Here is a 25104-nt window from a genome sequence, read left to right as displayed (position 1 = left end):
CTGCTTATAATGCTGCTGAATATATAATAGAATATTGGAATGTTGGAACTATATTATATTATATAATCAAAAACCGGCAATTTTCGAACGTCCTATTAAGCAATTTTTACATTATTAGTTTTGTAACGTTGCAAAAACTGCAAAGTGCTTCTCTACAACCCCTGGCAGAATGTTTCCGATCGGAGGCATTGATACGGATTTTAGAGAAAACATTCACAATTTAGAAGTATAAAATATTACTTTATCGAGATAAAACTCATGGGAGATGAAAAGGGGCTTATTGAAGAATGAAAAACAACAAAATAACATAAGCTTCCATTTATTATAACAAAGAAACGAGAAAATAAACCAAATCTTACACGGAAAAATGTTCCCGATTAACAGAACAGTTGGAAAATAGATTCCGATTCGATTTACACTGTCCAACACCAAATTTGTTCAACAATTACTGTTGAATGATTCTTGTAGAGTTTTTTGCGCAGATTCCGAATCTGCCCTTAATTTTCCCCTAGACGCACAGTTTTTTAGAAACTTGATTTTGAAAAAGAAAACATATTTTTCAACTTTAAACAAATTTTGTGATGATATAGAAAATATTGTTATCCAATATTAATACATTATGAATGTTTAAACATGTTTAAACAATCGTTAAAGATGGAGAGACACCACTTTTGCACCAATTGTTGAAGATATTTTTCAGTTTATCTTAAAAAATAAGGGTCCAGCGTAAGATCGAAGTATATCACGCGATAGAGTAGACTTTTATGTTGAGAAATCACTCTTTAAAGTTTGCAATGTCGACGTTTTTCGAACTAAATCATGTCGGGCGAAGATATTTTGCTTTTTGGTTCGAAAAAACGTCGACGTTGCAAACTTTAAAGAGTGATTTCTCAAGATAAAAGTCTGCTCTATCGCGTGATACAGTTATACTTTACGCCGGACCCTTGTTTTTTAAGATAAACTGAAAAATATCCTCAACAATTGGTGCAAAAGTGGTGTCTCTCCATCTTTAACGATTGTTTAAACACGTTTAAACATTCATAATGTATTAATATTATATATCACTGTATTCGAGAAAGTCTACAGAATCTTTTGCTGCAAAGAACAATCCAATATCTTTTATAATAACATCACAATATTTGTTTAAAGTTGAAAAATATGTTTGTTTTTCAAAATCAAGTAAATCGATTCGAAAACTTTCTTCCAGCTGTTCTATTAATCGGGAACTTTTTCCGTGTAACATTTTGTTTATTTTCTCGTTTCTTTGTTATAATAAATGGAAGCTTATGTTATTTTGTTGTTTTTCATTCTTCACTCCATAAAGTAATATTTTATACTTCTAAATTGTGAATGTTTTCTCTAAAATCCGTATCAATGCCTCTGATCGGAAACATTCTGCCAGGGGTTGTAGATTAGTTCAGAACGGAAATGGAATTTGTAATAGATCGTTCGATAGCGTATCTAACGAAAATACTTTGTGCCAATCTTTAAACCCATGTGTCGCCATGGAGGGTAGTAATGGGGTGACAAAGAAAATCAGGTTTTTCCGTAATTTCTCTTATCCTCTTCAATTGAAAATTCTGAAAATAATCAGGCATATTTTAGCTATTAGAATGCACATCTATGAATTTTTTCAGAATTTGTAGCTTCGTAACCAAATTTGTAACTAAATCTGTAAAAATATAAACTTATTATTAGTATTTCATAGCTTCTACAAGAAATCGGCATTTCAAAACTTCTTTAATTCTTTAAAATTCGGTTTCGAAGTTAAGAATTCTGAAAAAATTCATAGATCTGCATTCTAATGATTTTTTTCAGAATTTTCAATTGAAGAGGATTAATAGAAACTATGGTAAAACGTGATTTTCTTTGTCACCCCATTACTACGCCCCATGTCGACGTATGTGGTTGAAAATGAACACAAAGTATTTTCTTTGGATAATCTATCGAATGTACTGCAATTTCAATTTGGTTTGGGGGCACTTTTGATACAACATTAATTACTAAGTACATTATCCTGTAATAACAAAACAGACTTTCGAACAGCAGCAGACCGAAACAATTCAGAATATTTTTTCTAAAACGCTGGCTAACTGAGTTTCTTCTCAGAATCAGAAGAAAGAAGGCAGTGACTTCGACCAATTGTAGAAACAACAGACTAGAGACTCCACGAATAAAGATAAAAAATGTAAGCAAGAATAATTTATAAATAGTATCATACACCCCCTTCCGATGAATATCTCGAGAAACGTCGAACGTCTGAACTTTCGGTCCAAAGTTCTCGTAAAGAGAACCAGAATAATTGTAACGAAAGCTTGATTTTTCTGAAAATCCATTTAGAATGTGACTTTAGGCCAGTGAACCGCGAAGGGAGGTTCCTTGTGTCTTACATGATCAATGGTTTGTAATACGAACGCTTGTCACGCAACTTCCCGCTAAATAACGTCAGATCTGCAAAACGTTAGTGCACCACCGCACGCGATCTCTGTTTACAGTTTGCGCTTGAACGTTATACATAAATTCAATATTCTCTTTACCGTTCGCTTCGCCTGTGGTAATGTAGATTGAAAACAAAGCGGTCTGGGTAAAGTGCTCTCCGGCAATACAGCTGCAAAGCAACGTAGCATTATCTGGTTAGACACAAAGAAGAAAAACACAGCCACAGACCGAATATTAGCTTGCAAAGAGTATTTACGAAGTCGCTAGCCAGAATGTCTGGTATCAGCGCTGCATGAAAAAAAGGAAGAGGGAAACAGTTGTGGTAGAGAACGTAAAAACATAACGGTGTACTTATGCGTTGTATCTGCAATATCTTTGAGAAATGGTGGAGACCTTCAACTTTTTAAATAGATTAAATACAACATATCCTTTTGTATGTATCAATTTAAATTCAATCATTTTTTGTGGCATAACCTTAAACGATACATCAAAATGATTAATCATATTCTATTCAGGCAATCGAAGGTCATCTTTGTTTCTCCAAACATACAGCAAATGAAAAGCTGCAGATACACACAGTCAGTCTCATAATTAATGGCACACACTTCGAATCAGTGGAACTGTTTTATAAATGGACCAAACGACTTCAGTTTTTCTGGCAAGCTAGATGGAGTACGAACATTTCGGAAAAATCGTGTATAATCTGAATTGCAAGCAAGATGGTAGACGTTCATTGTTACAACTTTTTTATTTGAACTAAGTAACGAAAATTTTAAAAAACTTGGTTTGTAGATTCGTATAAGTTGTGTTCGTGTCGAAAGTATCAGCGAAATTGGTCAATTGGTATACAAGTTATAATCAATTGAAAATGGCGAAAATAATAATGTTTTTAATCGTCTATATAGTCAACAACAAATCAATCAACAAATCACATTTCTTAAATTATCGTTAGTCCAAACGATTTGTTTCATATTTGGAATAAACGCAGCTTTTGAAAAATTTTCATTACAGATCGTCTAGTAAACGAATCCGTCTAGCCTGGCAGAAAAGCTGAGGTAGTTTGGTGGATTTATAAAAAAGATATTCTGACTTAAAGTGTGTGCCACCAATAATAAGACTGTCATTACGTTGTTAAGAAATATAACTAGACAACGGATCTTTATGCAGTTATGAAGAAATTGGTTGGGCGAAATATAAAGCAGTACAAAATTTAAAAAATTTGAGAATATTGTAATGTTATTCTCAAACTAAATAAATCATTAAGGGATTTTAGTCTAAATACAAAAGTCTAAATACAAAAGAATATCTTCTTATTCGATTTCATTTGTAGCTATTTATGAGTCGAACAGTTAGTAACTGCTGTGCACCAATTTTCCAAAGATTCCGAAGGCTCCGTAAGTCGACGACCCGAATGTATGGCCCTCTTCTGCGACAGGGGATGAAAATTGGCGGGTCTCTCGTGGTGGAAGAAAGCAGCTGTCCCTGTACATTGTCACCGTCGCCAAGTGTACTTTCCTTTGTCACCGGAGTCACGTATCGCGTCACCTCCTCATCCGTTCTGTCGCGCGAAACGTCCAAAAGCGCCGTTCACCGATTGTGAATCCGATCCCCGAACCCGTGGGAGGCCGGTTAACGGGTAACTGCGATGATTCAACGATCTGGTGGATTTTTTCCGACGGGACAAAAAGACGTGGTCGGTTGTTTCCCGGCGACAATTCATATCGGTGGAGGTTTCTCCGTTTTCTTGCGCGGCGTTTCCACCGTTCTCCTCCGGTTGGGATCTGGAACACCGTGCGAAAACGTGAAACGAGCCGCGAGCAAACGAGTCGCATTCAACCCGGTTGAATCCGCGCTAACGGCGCCGAGCACTCTGCTCCCTTTTCTTGAGCAGAAATTACGGGTGCTCTCCTCTCATTTTCCGCGGCGAAGCAGAAAAAATTGTTCGATTGTCGACTGTCGATTAATTCGGCCCCCGAGAGCTACCCTCTTTTCCAGCTTCGCGATCCGACTGCACTTTACCCTGCGAAACCAGAAATTTTTGCCTTTTTCTTATGTAATCCTGTAGATTTTGGCGAGAACATGGCAAAAATCCAAATTTTAATCCTGGGAGACCAGTCGTTCAAAAGTTATGAGTGTTTAAACTACAGCGATTTTCAGCATTTACTCAGACATCGTGCAATGAGCCGTGAGAAGGTTAGTCAGGGTTAGATTCGTGTGGGGGGATGGAGATACTCTCCATACTGGCTACGCTTGCAAAACTACGTTATCGACATCATTGTCTGCTTGTACCTGTCAAAAACACTGAAAGTCGCTCAACTTTAAACACTCATAACTTTTGAATAACTGACCTCCTAGGATCGAAACTTGGATTTTTGGCATTTTCTCGCAAAAATCTACAGGATTGCATAAGGAAGAGGCAAAAATTTCTGGTTACGGAAGATAAAGTTTAGCCCGCGAACAGTTTCGCGAGAAACCTGCGGCCTTTTGGACGGTTCCGATCGGTGTCACAGCAACGCTTGTTCTCGTAGCATTTATACTGTCGCTATCCCGCTACCACAGTCACCATAGCACAGATCTATATCGTCACTGTTGTCACTGTCCCACCACCGAGCACCGCCGCCACCTTGTTCGCCTAACTCACGTAATTCGTGTTAGAACAGACGTAGTCGACCCCGAAACTCGTCCAAGTTCGTAGCTGAACCCCGTTTAGTCTGTGCTCGGATGCGAAGTCGCCCTGGAAGAGCATCCTGACGTGTTTCCGGTACCGTCGACCAGTTTGTTCGATAATCCTCTGCTCATAGCAGCTCCGAGCGGCTCTTGATCATTAAACAAATTGCTTGGATCGCGTTCGCATCTGTACATCCCCTGTATAATGATAAAGTAATAAACTCTAACGTACCGTTACTACGAAGCGTTACCGCCATACATTTTGATCACGTTGAATCAGAATGATCGAGTGCTTACGCCAACGCGTCGAATGGAATTTAATATTCCAGCTTATTGGGCCAGTGGTCTATGATATCGATATCTATGGAACGGCTAGAGTTTCAGAATATTCTATCAGATTAGCAATAGACAAAGGTGGGACGAGGATTTGCTGGGAAAAAGGGGAAGGGAGGCTGCTGCAATATGGCAGATAAAACTATACAGGGTGTCCAAAAAATGTAGGAGAACCTTGAGAGGGGTGGTTTCTGAGGTCATTTAAAATAATTTTTCCTTCATCAAAATGTTCTCCAAGGCTTCGTTAAAGAGCTCTTAATGAAAAACTTGGATGAATCAAAGGATCAATCGACCAATAGGCTTTTGCGTACGGAGTTGTCATTAATGACTTCATAACAAAGCCGAGACAGAAATTTTCGCTGAGGAAAAAGTTACTTCAAACGACCTGAGCCACTTATAAGATTGTGCGAATTTGTTTGACACCCTGCATCTCGCTCTGGAAACTAGTAGAGTTACTGTAGTAGGGCGATCCAGTTCCGATCAGACAGGTAACGGAAGGCAGTAGAAAGTGCCTGTACTAGTCAGACTCGCCTGATCATGATACAGTGGTTTTAACGGTCTCCGTAACCGCGTACAGGTTTCTCTCTGGAAAATCGTGCAACTGGAAACGCACAGCCGGACGTTGTTGGGAAGCAGTAGAGCAAGATCGTCTTCAACCTGATTGGCTGGCATAATTGTTTCTTAGATTTTGTCTCGTCATTTCTGATTGTCTTTTCTCTTTTCCGAAGGTCTCGCTGCTGACTGCGCCATGGAATGGCGGAGACAGAAATCTGACGCTAGGGAAGACAGCAAAAGCGAACTTACGGAGGTAGAACTGTATTTCCATTTCCATCAATCGGGCATTTAGAAGTGGACAGACTTTCGGAACTGAGAAAATTTTTATCCGTTTTTCGGTAACATTTTTGTGCGATAGTGTTACACCTAACCAGAGAGGAAATGAGAGTGTTCACGCCCGGGGTTTTGGTGTCCCCACTATTCCTGCATCGTCTTTTAGCCCGGAACAGCACCTACGTGATTTTTAACACGAATCATAATCCGTTTCATTTTTATTTAGCCTGTGACATGAATCAGAACTACCTGCAACCAAAGCAGGATTCATGCCACAGGCTAAATAAAAATGAAACGGATTCCGATTCGTGTTAAAAATCACGTAGGTTCTGTTTCAGGCTAAAAGATGATGCAGGAAGAAATGGGGACACACGAAACCCCCGGGCGTGAGCACTCTCATTTCCTCTCTGACCTAACCACAGCAAAGTGAGCCAACAGGAGGACAAATATTTCTACTGATTCCCTGTTTGTGTGTACGAGGTTCGATGATAGGATATAACGAGAAGATCCAAGTGAAACTCCAGGGTGACGTCGCATCCGGCCGATCATGTCGGTACTCTCTGCATCTTCGTGTTATGTGCCTGTTAGATCTAGGATTTAGGTGAAGTCTACGTGGCTTGAGCGGCATTCACAGATCTTTTAGCGAGAAGGCGAAGCCGCGCGAATGAGGACAGAGAAATAATGATTATACTCGGCCGGGGCCACTCGGTTTTACGAGCCGGACAGAGCACGCGCGATCAACATCACCCGACCGGGGTTCTCTAATCATCGTGTCACACACCACCACTTTTCTTATTCTTTCTTTCTCTCTTTTTTCTTGCACCGGGAGCGTGCACCGGCCAAACACCGTGCACACTTCCCACATCGGCCGAGCCGGAGGTGTCGGCGCTCGAGAAGCTAGACACCGAACGAACGATCGAACAATGCACCAGCACCAAGGCCTGTCTCTCGTCACCGAAACTATTCCGCCCGTGAATCTTAGCAGCACCATCCCGCAGCAACGCCTGAACTCTCTGAACCCCCGTGTAGCCGCCCGGTCGTTCAGCCCCTGATCAACGATTCTGTTCATCCTGTTCTCCCCCCAGCACCCCGGGAACCCCCATATCGACGACTGACATACTTCATCCCCGCTAGAGGTGGTTGTATCCCGTTCGCATTCAGCGCGCGACGCAATAATGGTATTCCGTTCACGGGATCGTCTGCCGTAGACCCTTTGCCGCGTTCGGGCGCCACAGTGATCCCGGAAATAGCCAGGCTAACGTTATCGTCGACCGCGAACCGGGAATGCCAGCTCCTCGCAAACGGGAATGATGGATATAGCTGTTTCGTTCTACGAGACTCACTTCTACAACTTTTGTTTGTCCACGACTGTCTCCAGATTTGGTTACGCAGCATTTTTTTCGATCGATCCCCCACCCCCCACTCGCATGGCAAGCGTTCCTCGATTCTAATTGGAAAGCTGTTCTGTTCTGTTCCCGTCGATCCGCCCGCGGTTCTCGAAATTGGCTAAAATTGCGGCACCCGGAACCCCGGTTCAAAGGGTAGCTTACTTTCGGCCCCGGGGTACTGTTGACATTTCTCTCCGGCTACCCCGCGGCAATTGCCCGACGAGATCGGAGTTGCTGGGATGGATGTATTATTTTTGAAACGGGTGCATGCTTGTTAGTTCCTTCTGTTTCGCGACAGCAACACCGGGCGTGGTGCGGTTCAAACGAAAACTCCGGGGAAACACGGACCGGTGATCTATTCAAGGTTGAACGTATGCGTCAAGGAGCCAATGAAGTATGTCAAACTGTGTCTGCATATCCCCTAACGAAGCATGCGAAAACCGGGACCGGTCTCCTAGAAAACAGGACGCGCAAGAGCAAACGCGCGAAGTCTCTCTCCTACTTGACCATCCGACCGGCCGCGACCTATCTGCGTGACCGACGACAGTTCTCTCTATCCTTCTGTTTCTCTCTTTAACTTTCTATCTGTCTATCTATCTGTCTGTCTGTCTGTCTGTCTGACTGTCTGTCCGTCTGTCTATCTATACATCTATCTATCTATCTTTCTGTCTCCGCCTTTGTCTCTCCTTCTGTATTTCTCTTTGCACCACGTGGGATCGAACGACGACAATACGAGACGTCGACGAGGACATCCGGATAAGAGACAGCCGATCGGGGAACGTACACAGCCGAAAAAAAAGATAAAATAGAGCAGAATGTAACGATTAACGATAGGATGTCAGTGTAGAACGTGTGTCGCAAACGAACGAGGCCAGAAACGGAAAGAACGAAAGACAAGAACAAAAAATAATATGCGCTGCGATTGGAATGCGTGGAATGAGCTGCTTTGGATGTGTAGGTGGTAAGACATTTAGCAACCCCCGTTACGGGAAGAAATAATCACGCCCGCATCCACCCCTATCGTCACTCACCCCAGTTCTAACTACAACAACTACTACTGCTACTAATACTAACTACTACTACTAACTAATACTAACTACTACTACTACTACAACCACCACATGATCAGCCATCATCATCACGACCACCAACGCCATGAAAACCAACCATCATGATCATCAAAAACATCAACACGACCATCACCATCACCATGGTTTAATTCTCCTCGACATACTCCGACAATTAGTGGCGGAAGACTATGCACGTGACCTCTTCCCTGATCCAGGCCCTCACAAGGGAGGACCCAAAAGGTACACTGATCTCACACGTTAAGTCTCGATTGAACCGATCGAACTGAGAGGAAACAGCTACACACTATACCCCTGACTCCCTTCATCATCTTCATCATCTTCATCGTCATCATCATCATCATCAATCCCCGCACTCCACCATTTTAAATACCGCGTAAGCTGATCGACACGTCTGTATGAAGTATAACCGTCAATGTTGTTCTCTACTAACTTACTCCTGCCATCTTCTGCGTCAGCCGTCGGAGGAATTTCGCGCAATCGGACCCGGAAGAATAGGAGACGACGCGAGAGGAATTCCAACCCCGCAAAAGAGGGCAAGAGACCTTTACGGTCATCGATTTCGTTGAGACTTCGAACAGAGATAGACCTTGTTAGCCTCTTTGCCCTTCACTCTATGTACCCTGTGATCGAAATTCAAATCGTTCTCAAGTAAATGGTTAGCGACGTTTTTATATGATATCGGTAGATTGCGGATTCTTTAGAATTCGTGATAGAAACGAGTTGGTACGAAAGCATTTGATAATGTCAATATGTTATATCAAACCTATTGAGGGGGTAGGATACCTTCAGATTGTAGCTAGCAAATAACTAGAATCTTACTAGATTTTGGGTCGAAAAAATGGGTTTGCGAATTTTCGCTTAATGTTCTTATACGAGCAAATTTTGGGCTGGGTGAGGGGCTCATTCGACAGAGGAAGGCTCACCGCAGGGTGTTCTGGTCATGAGGTTAACGAGATTATGTTTATATCTAATAATATGAGCGTCCAAAGTAGGGAAAAAATCGAGAAAAAATCCCGCAGATTTCAATGTATTTTTCTGTCTCTAAAAGCCTTTTTTGATTGATGAGATGACCAGAGCCCCCTGCGGTGAACCTTCCTCTTTCGAATGAGATATCACCCAGCCCAAAATTTGCTCGTATAAGGACATTAAGCGAAAAATCGCAAATCCATTTTTTCGACCCAAAATCTAGTAAGATTCTAGTTATTTGCTAGCTACAATCTGAAGGTATCCTAGCCCCTTAAGATCATTAAAAAGAGAATGAACCTTCAGTATGTCTCTACTCTAATAATGATTAGACAGCGGATTTTATGCATTTATAATAACAACGAGTAGGTGTAATTTAAAACAGTAATAAAAACATTAGAAGATTTTCAAAATACTGTTACATTACTGTTAATTTACTGAAGATATTAAGAGAGACGCAATTCAGGCAAACAATTTTTATTTGCATAAAGATACGCTGCCTAATTAGAAGACGAATAAAATTGTTAAAAACACAGAACTTTTTTCATACGTTTGTAGATAACAAGTAGGTTGCCCTCGTAGCATTTATGGTTGACCAACGGTGGCTAAAGGTTGGGAGTCGGTTGGGATATAGTTGGTAGTTTTGTCTACAAATCCCCAACATGCTCATGCAGTGCCTACGACGAAAATTTATTACAATTTGCCAACGAGTATCCAACATTGGACCTACAATTATTGTAGTTGGTTCATTAACAAGAAATTTACGTATGACAATACTACATTGGCCCAACGAATGTTTGCCAACATTTAAATATTGCACGTCTTACAGACGTTAGAAACGTTGCTGTAACTAAAAGCGTGTTAATTAATATATTCCAAATTGATTTTTTGGTTTTCTTATTTATGGATATACAAGGTATCCAGCGACTCATGGTCAACCCGTTAGGAAATAATTCTACACGCAAAAGTGAGACAAAACTGAAGAATATAATTTTTTCCTTTGACGTTCCGTTTTCGAGTAAATCGAGTTTGAAAATTCAGCGAAGACAATGACTAGTGTTCCTTCTCGAGAAATTTTATAATTGGTTATTTCTCATTTCTCGAGAAATTACAGTATTTCTCGAGAAATTTAAATCTAGGAAAATTCTTATGAATCTCATTTATTTTATAACATATTTTCGGAAATGAACAAATACGTATGTCCTACCATCAGTCAAAATATGCTACATTCTAATGTAGGTATTTAAGTATCTCTGTTACTTGTGATTATACGAAAAAATGTCAGAGGAGAAATTTGCACTGTTCAATAAGGTGAATATAATAGCAAAATAAAAAAATTTTTTGGAAATCATATGTCGAAATTTCAAGGTCATCGGTATTTTTATTTAAAGGAGGTCATATAATTATTCTATATTCCTATTAAGAAAAAAATACAGATCCAACGATGTGCCATGTTCCATAGTTGAGGTGAATTTCACAATTTTCAAAATTTTCAATTTAAGTGGGCCACGTCATCTTTTTATCCGATCGATCTTAAACTTTGCACAATTTTTTTTTCTCACCTAAAGGAACAATACTGGACAGTTGCGTGCATTGTGTATCTCTCGATACAAATTTTTCTCCAAGTGTAGCTTACAAGGGAACATATTCAGATGAGAAAATCAAATTTTGATGAAACTTATGTGAGCTATAGTTCTTCGAAACATATTTGACACGTGTTTTTTTTTATCGGCAACCATCCACTTTGAAGGGGTGAAAACAGCCCTCAAAGTTAGAGGTCAAAACCATATTTTTTGAGATATCTCGGAAACCAGAGGTCGAAAAAAATTTGAATGTTTTTTTAAATTGTGTGTTTTTCAATGGGAAATGTAGTCGTGCAAGAAAATTTTAACAAAAGTTTTTTGTTTAAACAATATATTAAAAATTTCATATTTTTTTTCAGTTCCTCTTATTTATTGTCAGTTCATTTTAATGTAAACTCGGGTGTGTGATCTTTGTTCCAAAATAGGGGTTACATGTTTCAGGAGTTTCCTTTTTTTGCCATTTAGCAAATAAGTATGCATAATGGAAGATAGTCTTGCACCTGGCGTGTGGAGGAATTCTGGCTTGTTTTATCGAAATATAAGCATTTAGTATAAACGTGTATAGTATTTTAAACAATACCAATGGGTTATATGTCGTTTATTGTTTTATCAGTAGCTAAAGAAGGTGACGTGGTGCTAATTACTGCGGCGGAGTAAGGGTAACTACTTCTAATAGCCAATTCGCCTGCAAATTTCTGCGGTCAAATATTTTTCGAAGAACTATAGCTCACATAAGTTTCATCAAAATCGGATTTTCTCATCTGAATATGTTCCCTTGTTAGGTCCATCCTAATGTACATATTGGACAGGAATAAACATTGAGTTCATGTTTTCTGCGCTTTCGATAAATATTATCAACGATATTCCAAATATCATAAGTTTTCCAATATTTTTTTATTTTATTACAAATTCTAGAGAATTCTCGAGAAATATAGTCTTATTTCTCCTTTCTCGAGAAATGAGAAACGTTGAGAAACCAGGAACACTACGTAAAAATAACCATATAAAAGAAGATCAGAATAATATGTTCGTATTATAGTGACGTTCGCCCTTCATTGGCCCACCTGCATAAAAATTGCAACCGGGACCCAACAAAATGCCAACCATAAATGTTACCGAGGTATACGCCAGAAAACGTACCGCAAGTTATTTTCCAAACACCAATCATTTCATATAAAAATGTCTGTACCTACAATTCACAAAAATAACATTTGTCGGTATACATAAAATAACGGAAGATCTGCCACCGTTCGAAATCTAAACTGAATCCGTGGCCGAAAGTTTTTGCACCCCGTTGCGTGCGTCGCGTCGCATCGAATTGAACGGTCCACTGACAAAAATTGCCACCACAATACGCCAGAGAAGTTCCACGAATCCTATATTCAAAGGAATACTTGCATTTCGAAATTGGCTCGGGGTAAGGGAAGCGAACGCCATAGTAGAATCGACGAGCCCCACGAGTCCTTTTGCGCGAAATTTATAATATTCAGCGAACATGTCGCAACTTCGATAGAGAACGACGTATAGGTACATAGAAATATTACATGCGCGTATATACATTGTGTGTATACACCTGCTGGAGATCGTGTCTTCGGGAATGCCACGGTATGTATGCCACACGATCCCGGAAATCGAGTCAAAAGTCACGCCTAACCCGGTCCCCAGTCTCGATTTCTCGCGTATATTTTCCTGCCTCGCAGACCGTCCCTTATCGATTCCGCGTCGATAGAGATCTTGCACGCGAAACGATCCGAGGCGGTGTATCGGCCCCGGGATCCACCGTAGCAAAATAATTCTGTTCCTTTTTCCGAAAGTTCGAAATTGGAATTCGCGGAATTGTGGCATAACAGCGGAACCGGTTATTTCCGAGCCAAGTGCTCGATGGAAAATCATTTTAATTAAATCTTCTGGCGCGTGGCTGTATTTACTGAACCAGAGGGAGAAGAATCAAGAGAAATTAATATTATAACTCGGGGAACGTGTTCGGCTCCGATCGATCGTCGCATCAGGGACGCAGGAAAATATGCAACGGGACACGCGCGTCTGCGTCGCGACGTCGCTGCACCGCGATGCATCTTGCATCGAATCGTGCGCGGAATCCACTGAAATTTCTTCTGAATCGAGGTCCACGCCCATACCTCGAAACCATCGAGATTTCGACGAGCAGTCTGCACAGGTTTCGAAGAGAAACGACCGTCGAGATATCTTTCATGCATTTAGAACTGTAACGACCTTCGAATATTGACTGCAGAGCGATGCAACGTGTCCCCCAGAAGGACAGAGGTCTGCATCGGGCCGTGCGAGACTTTTGATTCGTCCCGTAGGAGAAGCATTTTCATACGATCATTTTCTGTGATGTGCAATTTCATTTTTCACTTCCCGTGCACGCTGGCCGAGGTAGTCGAGTATGTATCTTAATCTGAAGACAACGGTGTTTGCGTTTATTAATTATTCACCAGCGGAGTTTAAATACAAAAATTATACGTAAAAAGTGTATATTGTCCCAAACATGTTGCAGTTCCTTGAACGGACCGATTCCTCAGGTTATTTGGAGGAACCTTTTCCGTTGCGAAAATGTTCTCCGAGCTTTCGTTGAAGAGTAATTAACGAAAAACGCGGACCAATCAGAGCGCGGCTTCTGCGGACGGAGCACGGCTCGGCCAATACCAACGCCGCGCTCGGCGATGGTCGCGTTTTTCATTAATAGCTCATTAAAGAAGCCTCGGAGATTATTTACATAAAGGAAAAAATTACTTGAAACAACCTCACGAATCACAGACGTTGATTCGCTTTACAATTGAAATTTATAATGAAATACGACGCCCTTGTTATCTGAAAACGTGTACGAATCAGAACCGCAGAATCGTGAAATTTATTATACAGCCGATAACAGTTTGTTGCAGTTCACCGAAGTTGTTATTGCTATCATTTTAATAACAGATTTTATCAATCTCCATATATCCGTGGGAACTCGTCGTATGTATTTTTGCGTACGGTTCTCGATTTATTCGTACATAACCTGTCATTAGTAAATTACGGAAATGTTACATTATCAAACCCCTCGTACCATTGGAAACATTTTGTTACTTCATCGCAAATATCTGAAATTTTTCGAAGTGAGACTGTTTCGATTCAGCAAGGATAAGGGTCTGGGTCTGGTCGGGTATTTTTTCGCCCGAGATGAGCTGCCGCCAGTGGCGCTCACCACTACAACGGGCGTTCGCCGCGCCGTATCCCGTGGATCGCCTATTCTAGCGGTGAGCGCCACTGGCGGCAGCTCACGTCGGGCGAAAATATTCTGCTTTCTGATTCGGTAAAAACGTCGACGTTCCAAACTTAAAAGAGTGGTTTCTCAAGGTAAAAGTCTGCTCTATCGCGTACTATAGTTCGATTTTCTGCTGGACTATGTCTGCTGAAAAATTGGTGCAAAAGTGGTGTCTCTCTGTCTTTAATGATCGTTTAAACATGTTTAAATAATCATAATGTATGAATATTGGATATCGCTGTATTCGGGAAAGTCTAAGGAATCTTTTGTTGTGAATCACAATATTTGTTCAAAGTTGAAAAATATGTCATTTTTTCAAACTCAAATTTCTCAAAAACTGTGCGTCTAGGAGAACAAGTAAGCACAGATTCGGAATCAGCGCAAGTTAGTGTTGTATAAAGCTCGAGTCTTCGAAGCTCCAGAGCTCAGTCTTAAAGACTTCTTCTAAATCTTCTTCTATAGAAACTTAGTCTTTAAGACTGAGCTCTGAAGCTTCGAAGACTCGAGCTTTATACAACACTAGCGCAAGTGGACAGTGTTATCAGGTCCCGACCCGACCCGAGGCTCGGGTAAATACACGCCCACCTGTATAATTTTGCCAATGGAACGATACACGTGCTACGTTTGAGTAATGATGAACTCGGCCGGCGTACACGTCCAATACACACGAATGAGTGATTACTCTTAAATATGTATATTTCCACATGTTTACAGAATGTGTTTGTCCTCTTTACGTCACACACGTAAATACGTACACTAGCTGTCTCTCTATTATACCCTCTATATATATATATATACATATCTATGAAATGCACCATTCTGTTCGATCTGTAACACATCTTCTCACATATTAACTTGTTTTCTGTTGATTTTGATCATGATCTCGGCTGTGACACACCTTGAATGTTTATCACCGGCCAGTTATATTATATATACTCTCTCTTCTCGTTCTTGTACGTCTCAGACACGTTCTTGCCCATCACGACTTACCGCTATCATGGCCAATCGTCGTAATCGATGCACGAGCAGCGGGACGGTCCGAAAGTCGTCAAGTCGCGTCAAGCCGAGCCGATCCCAGGCCCAAGGGAGGACTTTGCGACTGTTTGGCACCGACCTGGTGCGACATGCGATAATACGACGTCGCTCTCCTCGCGTAATCTACTGTCTTATCCTCTACCGTTTATATATACTTCTTGTGTTTGTTTGACCGACGAGCAGTGGTCGCAAGCCGTGAATCACGTTGCCTCGCGTCGCGTCCCGTTGCGAAAATCGTTCGCAGCGATTTGTCTCGTTTGCTACCGGGTTTGCATCCTCGTGAAACATTGGCTGCTCGTTTACCGAACCGTTATGCATCGTCACGACCGCCTCTAGTACAGGCAGAACAGTAACGTATTTATATTATCAGGAGAAGGTAGTTGAGCAGTGATATTGGCGGGAAAGAGTCTTAAATATTAACCCTTTGCACTCGAGCGACGACTCTGAGGCGCAACTAAAAATTGTTATACCATTATTTAAACTATTTTGTATATTATCAAATTTGTACTTAATAAGTTACTAAATATTTCAAGTATTATACGTGTAAATCAGATCAGTTTCATACGCATAGAGTAACAAAAATCCTATAAAATGGAAATATTCTAGGTCAGAAGAAAAATTTCCTTCTACAATGAAAATAACTCCGAGCGCAAAGGGTTAATATGTCATATGTAGACTGCGGATCTTTATGCATCTATGGCTCATGAAAATGTTCAAAAAAGGCTAGAATAGAAAACTCGATAGAATTTTGTACAATTTTTATTTGTTTCGGATCTGCAAAGGCTGTTCCCATTAAAAATAACACTTTATTCCATTCCACTTTCTTAAAATTTGTCTAGAAAAATTGGGAAATGCATAAACGTCTGCAGACTAGTCGTATGTATACATATACTATACAATGTGAGTTACCTAAGACAAGCCAACTTCTAGTTTTTTTGAGATAAGAAGAAATGTTTTTCAAAGGAAAGTTGTTTGGTTTCGAGGAGCCCATTAGTACATAACTTTTTTCAGTTGGAGATGCTTAGGAGATTTGTAGGACAACCTAGTTTTCTTCAACAGATACTCTGCTATCTTTGAACACTTCGTCCTATGCATATCATATACCAGTGGTCGGCAAACTGATTAGCCAGAAGAACCAAATATCAACAGTACAACGATTTAGATTTCTTTCGAGAGTCAATTTCTTTACAAGAACCGTTTCTAAAAGTAGGTTAAAACTAGGTACCCTGAATAAAACTAGATATCATACTTTATAAAAATCTTATTTATTGATAAAAATAGAGTAGAAATTGCTCTTTATTTGTATTTAGATATGATACACTGACTGATTGAAAATTGTATTAACCCTCCGTATGCTGTGGCGGAGTCATTTTTGACCGAGAACATCCAAATTGTCATTTAAGTACTCAATTCTAACTGAATAGCTGTTTCAGTGAGAATATCGGAAAGACTAATGTGTTTACACGAGGTATCATCAAAAGTAAATGTTTAAAAATTATTAATTAGAGCTGTGAACGGTCCTAAGAATTGCCAATTATATGTATAGCTATAAAAATCGTCCGTTGTCCGAGGGTTAAAATACTATATTAAATTCAAATAAAATAAATTGATTTTAAACACGTCATTCGTGGAAGTGATGCACTCAAGTAGCCAAAGAGCCGCAGTTTGCCGACCACTGTTCTGTACCTATGCTGGGTCTATAAGTATATGTATACGGTCTGAGGATGTGACAACAGCTCATACAGACAGAACATCAATCCGATCAGCTGATCCAATCAAGCTACTGCACAGGCGCAGTAGCATATATGTAGATACGGCCGCATTATAACGCAAACGACTTCAAATCAGAGAGGAAATGAGAATGCTCACACCCGGGGTCTTTTCTGCCACCACTTTTGTCAATATGTACAGAGCATACTCAGGTTTAGCATGGAACAGAACCTATACCCACTTTTAACATGCTATATATTTTTATAGGTTTTGTTCCATGCTCGTTCCAATCCATGTATAGCATAATCAGTTGTTAATAGAAAAAACATCCGCGCGTGACATTGAAAACTTGAAACAACGACCTTGAAAAAATTTTTTTTCTCTGATGCTATATTCACCTCCTTATATATACTACAACTTGTGTTTGAAGAGTTTTTTCATATATACATGACTGAGATATTAAGGGGCGTAATTTGCATTATTCTGAAGCATACAACTGCGCATGTATGTAGCTATTTTCATAGCTATATGCTGCTGAATAATGAAAATTACGCCTCGTAAACGAAAAATAGGATTTTTGGAGGCAGATAGCGCCCTAGATCGATCTTTCATCTAGCGTTTTTGACTAGTGTTTGTATTATCGAGAAATGAGAAGGCGAATTTAGCACTTTGCAATCCTGGAAGTCTCTCTACTCCCTATATATATATATATATATATATATATATATATATATATATATAAATTCATTAATACGCTCCAATCTACAAAAGAAAAACAGTTCTAATATCGGAAAAAGAAGTTATTACTAGCGTATTAATGATTTTATTTAAGGGAGTAGGCAGACTTCCAGGATTGCAAGGGTGCTTGATTCGCCTTCTCATTTCTCGTTAATACAAACACGAGGTTTTTCACTAGTCAAAAACGCTAGATAAAAGATCAATCTAGAACGCTACCTGCTTCAAAAATCCTATTTTTTCGTTTACGTAGCGTAATTTGCATTATTCGGCAGCATGTAGCTATGAAAATAACTATGCATATGATGTATGCTTCGGAATAATGCAAATAACACCCCTTAATATCTCTGTCAGTTATGTATCATACATATGAAAAAACTCTTCAAACAAAAGTTGTAGTTCAAATTCGTTGCGCGCCGGTTTCCCATGATCCAATCGGCCCCAAATTTCTTCCAGATCATTTTCTCAAAAGTTGTCACAATTCTGGGGGGTGTGCGGGAAAAAATTCTTTGGTCAAAAAATAAGGTCCACCCTAGTGTACCCTTCTATAACTGTCGTAACACTGAGTATCCCCCGTTAAGAACAATTGGTATTAAGTAACAGGCGTGCACATCCTTTGTACACAACAATAGACTCCAGCTGCACCAGGATTGCTGCACTAGAATCAGTGCGTACCCCTCTTCCTGTACCCCCAGGGGTACGCGTACCACACTTAGGCAAACACTGGCCTATGCTGACAAAAGTGGTGGCAGAAAAGAAAGACCCCGAACGTGAGCACACTCTTTTCAAATCACTTGAAATCAGACTGAGACAGTGTTGCCAACTTCCGGCCTGTACTAGAGACATCGTCACAGCGGTTCACCGTGAAACGCGCCGCGCCGCTCAGAAGATCAAGCTGACAAATTGAGAATGCGTCTTTCGAGTCTCGAGATGTAGATATATCCGTCGGTTTGCGATCACTGGTAGAACTCATCGTACACATATCTAGTCATACACTGTTCGCCGAAATGCGTATCCACGAATTGTCCGTGTTCAACGGCAAATGCTCGTCGATGTCAGCACGTCTCGACGTTTTCGGTTCTGCTGTACCTCCCACGCCCCCCCCCCATCAGACCCTCACTTTTTTGCACGTGTGTCACGGCTAGGCTGTCGCGACTCTCTCCGTTCGACCACGACGATGATCGCGCGGAGAGATCATCGTACGAGCGACGGATGGATGCATCATCGCCTCATTCTGCACAAAGCCGCGCAAAGCATACATATCTCCTTCGCGACAAGTCGTGGATACGCATTGCTCGCGTCTGTTCATCTTGTCCATAAGACGTGGCCGCGTTTCGATCCGAGTTTGCGTGTCCGCTGGTCCGGACATCGGGAACACTCTTTATTTGGCTGCCGCGTTCAATATCCGCGAACCGATCTCGCGGGATTTTGCACCCGACGATCGGCGCACAATCGGAGGTAGATAGATAGATCTCGATACACACAGAGAGAAAGAGAGAGAGAGTGAGAGAAAGAGAGAGAGAGAGAGAGAGAGAGAGAGAGAGAGAAGGAAAATGAGAGAGAGTGTGTGTGAGAGATATATATATATATATACATACGCATATATGTATATGGGAAACAAAAAAGCTGAACGGAGGCGAGAAAAACGCGTCATCGAAACGCCGCGCGCAGAAATATGGACAACGATGTCGGCCGTACGTCGCGGTGGGCGAAAGAACTGCGGCGGCGCCCGGCGTCCGCAAGAGGATCGTTCTGCCGTGGAGAGACGCGGCCGGGAACAGCGTCGAGAGCGATCGTATGTATCCGAGAGACAAAATTCCAATCAACAAGAACGCAAATGGCTCAGGCAAAATTCAGACCCGGCGAATAGATAATCAGAACCCGTTCGCTCGCTTTTTGAGAGTGACCTTGCGATCGTGGCGTCGCGTCCGCGAGATCGACAGAGATTGTCAACAGCTTTTCTCAGGCCTAACGGGGGAAAACACAGAGGTAGAGAGAGAGAGAGGGAGAGAGAGTGAGAGAGAGAGAGCGAGAGAGAGAGATCGTGGATGTCATCGGTGATCGGTGATGCTCCTGTGACCACCGGAAACGGCCACGCGAGAGACGCGAATCACAGATCGTACGATTTCGTCGCTCGTCGCCGACGACAACGCGATGAGAATGCCCTCGGGATACAGCACCTGGTCATTCGGAGGAGCGAGAAAGTTTTTCGACCGGATGGATGTGTCGAAGGAGGAAGGAAGCTCGGCGGAACGTCGCTTTTCTTTCGTCAACCGGGACGCTGCCGGTGCCACTTACGCTTCCTCGAAACTGTCCCGGCAAAGGATCACCGAGAATTTCGTTTCACCTGATGGTCCACTGCACGCGCGAAAACTCGTTCTCTTTCCAGAAACCACTTTTTAAACTTTCATCCGACCGACCAGACTCTCCGTCTGGTGCAACGCGATAATTAGACTATGGAAGTCAGAGTTTCCCACTTCGGTAAGGTAATCCTCCGCGATGTGTGCAACTCTAGATACCACACTCCGGCAAGAATAGTGACGCAACTCGAGAAATAACGATTTTGAAGTTTGAACAGTGATCGATGCCTTTAATGAACCTCTACGTGCTAGAGAAACGTCATATTTCTAACTCCTAATTGAACCGCTAAAGGGCAATTATGTCAGTTTTATTCTTGAGCTAGTTCTATTTCTAATGGCAACAACAATGTCACTTTAGAGTTAATCCAGGCATCCGTAATATCATTTTATAAAGTATTTTTCTGAAAGACTGAAAATATCTGTAAGGGACTTTCGTAAAGGTTGGGAGACGTTGTTTTAGCTATAAAATTTCATAGGATGAGAACCATGCAAAAAAATTTACACCGTTAGAATGGTATAGTTACCAGCTACATTTTCGGTACAGAAAGTATAATGATAGCGTTAACGGATAAAAAGTTATAGCCAGTTTTCTGAAGACAATGTTTTCGACAAAATAAATTTGCCGTATACGTTGGACATCCCAAAAGCTCTGAAAAGTGAAACGCCTTATATTCAATGTTTATTTGACACAAAAAACCATTGTTCACTCAATAATAACCGACTTAATCGTATGATTCACTTTCACAATGTTTGCATGTCTCTTGCAGGTGTTGCATTCGATGAAATTCGAGCGACTCAACTTCTTTGGCCTGTCCCTTCATACAGACAATACAAAAATCTATATCTTCTGAAGTAGACGAAAAGCAGATGAAAACAGATCTGGGGAAAATAGTATTTTAAATAGTAAACAGTCTATAATCCCATTTATTTTACAGTATCTGTACAACTTTAAAAATAAAATATTTTGTTTTATGCAGTAATTTTTGAAAATAAAATATTTTGTTTGATACAGTAATTTTTGAAAATAAAATATTTTGTTCGATGCAGTAATTTTTGAAAATAGTATTGAAAAATAGTATTTGATTTTAAGAATATTGAAAATGTTTGGACTTTGTCTTTATTTTCAATTTCAATTTTAAATATTATTGCTCAAAATAATGGTTCGCATTCAATAGATATTGCGAACGTTTGAAACTTCATTTACTATCGAGTTTAAAATCTCGATTTCGTGATTTATTCGATTTTTCTGAACACGCAAGCGACTATATAATTGCTACCGTTAGCCATCCAAAATGGAAATTACGATGGATTCCGAAAGACTTAAATGAAGAAAAACGTACTTTTATCAAAGAAACCGTATTAAATGCTTTGAAACAGATAGCAAATCCAGATTCAGAGTCACGACCTCAATTACTTTCACAAAACAAAGAAGTAGATGACTTTTTTTCCTTTATGGAAAAAGAAACAAATGATATCAATCATACAGACATTGCAGAATCAAAATTATTTCAATATTTGAGCGATAGAGTGATACACGAATTGAAAGTATTGCAAAGTACAAATACATGAAAACATTATTTTGAAAATACAACACAGCTATTTCATCCTCTGCCCCAGTTGAGAGACTTTTTAGCTTTGCTGGACTGATACTGTGTCCTTGAAAGAGCACCCTAACAGATTCCAATTTGGAACGCTGCACCTTGTTGCATGCGAATAGCAGCAGTCAAACAAAAAATAAAACGAAAATGTGGCAAATGATATAGGTTCTTATATTAAGTACCATTTCTTCTTTAAATTATTGCTAAAATAAGAAATATTAAATAAGTAATGCGATTTCTAAAAGTATTAGGTATAAGGACGCAAAAAATAAAATATTCTATTTTGTGTTTCAGATGATTAAAATAGAAATATTTTATTTTGTGGATGAAATTGTTAAAATAGAAATATTTTATTTTGAGGTTCAGATTGTTCAAATGGAAGTATTTTATTTCGAGGTTCATATTGTTCAAATAGAAATATTTTATTTCGAGGTCCAGATGGTTCAAATGAAATACTATTTTCTTTAAGCAAAATAAAATCGAAAATATTAAATAGTATTTCAAATATTTTTTTCGCCAAATAATGCCCACGTTTTCATCATGAAAACGACAATTCGTAGTACTAGAGTATTAGTTATTAGTAATAACACATAAATAGTAAAGTGGGGTCTCCTAGACCCCGACAAATGAAATTCATAAATAGTCTCATTTTTATTGGGTATGGGAATAAGTTTCCGCCATTTGACAGATGTCGTTGTACTTAAGTACCGATCGCGTATTTGATAGAACGTAGTACATGTTTTTGAAACGTCTATGTCTAATTGTAAGCTTCGAAACGCACTTAGTGGCAATTGTTTCGAGCGTGAAAAGCAGTCAATTTTTCGCGTGAAAAATGTCGACTTTTGTTGCAAGTAAGCAGCATTTGAGAGAAGTCATGTTGCATTATTTTGTTTTAAAGAAAGGTGTGTTATATATTTACTATATTATATTTATTATATATTTACGGGGACGATGCTCCATCAAATACAAGATTTCGACGTAAGGGACAAAGATTGCGATGGTGTGCCAAAAAATTCGAAGATACAGATTTGCCAGCATTACTTGATGGAAATCCACGTCAAACACTTGCAGAACTGTCAATTGAATTAAACGTCGATCGTTCTACTGTTGGAAAACGTTTTCACGCTATGGGAATTGTTTATAGGCTTCTTTTCAACAAAAAAGGGCGGAAACTTATTCCCATACCCAATAATAAATTTGAGATAAAGAATAACACAGGATAAAAAGTAAACAAACAGATTTAATTTTATTCACATAAAAATTCTTTTAAAAAATCTGAAGCTGGGGTCTCTGAGACCCCACGTTACCTTGCGAAGGTTAAATTTTCAAGGAATTAGATATATTTAAGCAATCAGGGGGGGGGGTGGGAGGTTGAAAAATTCTCAGTTGCAAACGAATCAATAAGAAAGAAACACGATAAAACTTTTTAGGAAATATTTTTAGCCTTTGCGTGGCACAGCTACACTGAACTACACGACTTGTTAATCCTAATACTAATGAAAAGTCTGTTCCTAAACAGAAAAAAAGTTGAGAACCATGACAGGTGTTTCCAGTGCATTAACGTGGAAAAAGCACTGTCCCAACTAAAACGTTGGCCCAACCTTTACGAAAGTCCCTTACTATTTCGATGGAAATATTATACTCCCTCTGTCCCATAATAATACAGTAGCTGTTGATAAATTTAATTTGTCCCATAATAAGAGTAGCAAAAGAAAATAAATATAGAACGCAACATTTATTATCAAAAAACTAGATTACAATTAAAAATATTACTCCTAATTTTTATTTTGAGTGTTCAGATAGTTTCTGGATTTTTAAACAAATTCGTTACTGCATTTTAAACTTGAAGGTAGGATCGCTTGTGAAAATTTGCTTTCACTGTATGCGTGGGCTTAAAATTATTGGAGCCATCGTTCTTCATTGCTTCCAGCATAACATGTTTTTTTCATCTTGCTTTTACGATGGGTTGATATTCAACTGAAATGAAACAATTAACTTCGATCAGCGGATGAAATTAGAAAAATAGTTTTAATTCGTAATAATTAGGTTAACCTAAAAATTGAACGATGTGACAAAACAAATGACAAATGTCATGAAACTTTGATTTTGATTGAAGGCTTCGCAATTTTGCGGTAGAACATAACTTACAGCTGCATTCGCCAATAACTCCCGTCAACGCCCGCTCTAGCGGTTACGTTGCCCCGGACAAAAAGACAAATTGCCGTCCGTTAAGAATGTATGTATTTTTTAAATAAAGGTACATATTTTTTATCTTCAATAAAAATCAAATCATTTTATTTCAATTTTAATATAAGCAAATTTTCTATTAATTGGGTATTTAACACATCAATATTTTTCTCACAGTAACAGCCAAAATGGCGCCCCTAAATTTCTGCGTCCCGGAAGAATGTCCCCCCCTCCTAGAGCGGGCCCTGCTCTCGTTTAAATATTCACTTGCTACTATTATTATGGGACAGAGGGAGTAATTTTCTTAACACTTTACCTGCTGGAAGACTACTACACAATAGGATTTTCAATAATTGTGTTGTACCAAAAGAAAGCATAGAAATTTTCTTCTACATTGCAATCTTAAATGAAACTATTAGATGACGTTATTGACGGTGACTTGTTAGTTCTCGATAAAAATTGCGGTTGCTATTGAAGCTTCCATGAGAAAGTGTTTAGCCATGCACCACAGATTTTTCAAAATCATGCAATAATCACCGGTCGGTAATGTATTAAAATCGGTGTTATGAGACAACTGCATTTTTTGGTTATGTCACTTTTCTTGCCGGGCTGCGATATAATTGAATAATAGACACTGTCCACGAAAAAATTAATACATCGGTATGTCACTTTACACAAAACTGTAGAATTGAACGAAATGAAAACAAAAATAAAAAATATTTGCTTCCGTTTTGAAAATTTACGTCAACACAGAAAAGAAATGAAGCAAAACAAGAACGATCAGACGCTGTTGACAAATATATTAATACATTGATGTGTAGTTTTAATTAACATTAATTAAAATTAATGATTAATATTAATAAAGAATTAACATTAAAGAGTAGTTTCATTTTTCAAATTTATTTCGGTGCTGAATAATTGT

At 39.6% G+C, this 25104-nt stretch overlaps 1 protein-coding gene across 20 annotated transcripts in view; it reads left to right on the top strand.

Moving 5' to 3' along the window:
- The window catches only part of Brp (ELKS/RAB6-interacting/CAST family member bruchpilot), a 251684-nt gene that overhangs the window by 131672 nt on the left and 94908 nt on the right, over positions 1-25104 (top strand). For 8 of the 20 annotated variants that reach the window (XR_013009213.1, XM_076426881.1, XM_076426895.1 and 5 more), the window contains exon 5: positions 15522-15710. The exons of the other annotated variants lie outside the window; for them this stretch is intronic. Coding sequence is in view for 7 of the 8 variants with exons in the window: in XM_076426881.1 (XP_076282996.1) it covers positions 15522-15710 (189 nt within the window). In the remaining variant the exon portion in view is untranslated. The remainder of the gene's footprint in view (positions 1-15521; positions 15711-25104) is intronic. 20 annotated transcript variants of the gene reach the window in all.

This window comes from Lasioglossum baleicum, chromosome 7 (assembly GCF_051020765.1).
Source record: "Lasioglossum baleicum chromosome 7, iyLasBale1, whole genome shotgun sequence".
Classification (NCBI taxonomy): Eukaryota; Metazoa; Arthropoda; class Insecta; order Hymenoptera; family Halictidae; genus Lasioglossum; species Lasioglossum baleicum.
The sequence above is the reverse complement of the archived record's forward strand: the minus strand, read 5'-3'. Positions and strand labels throughout refer to the sequence as shown.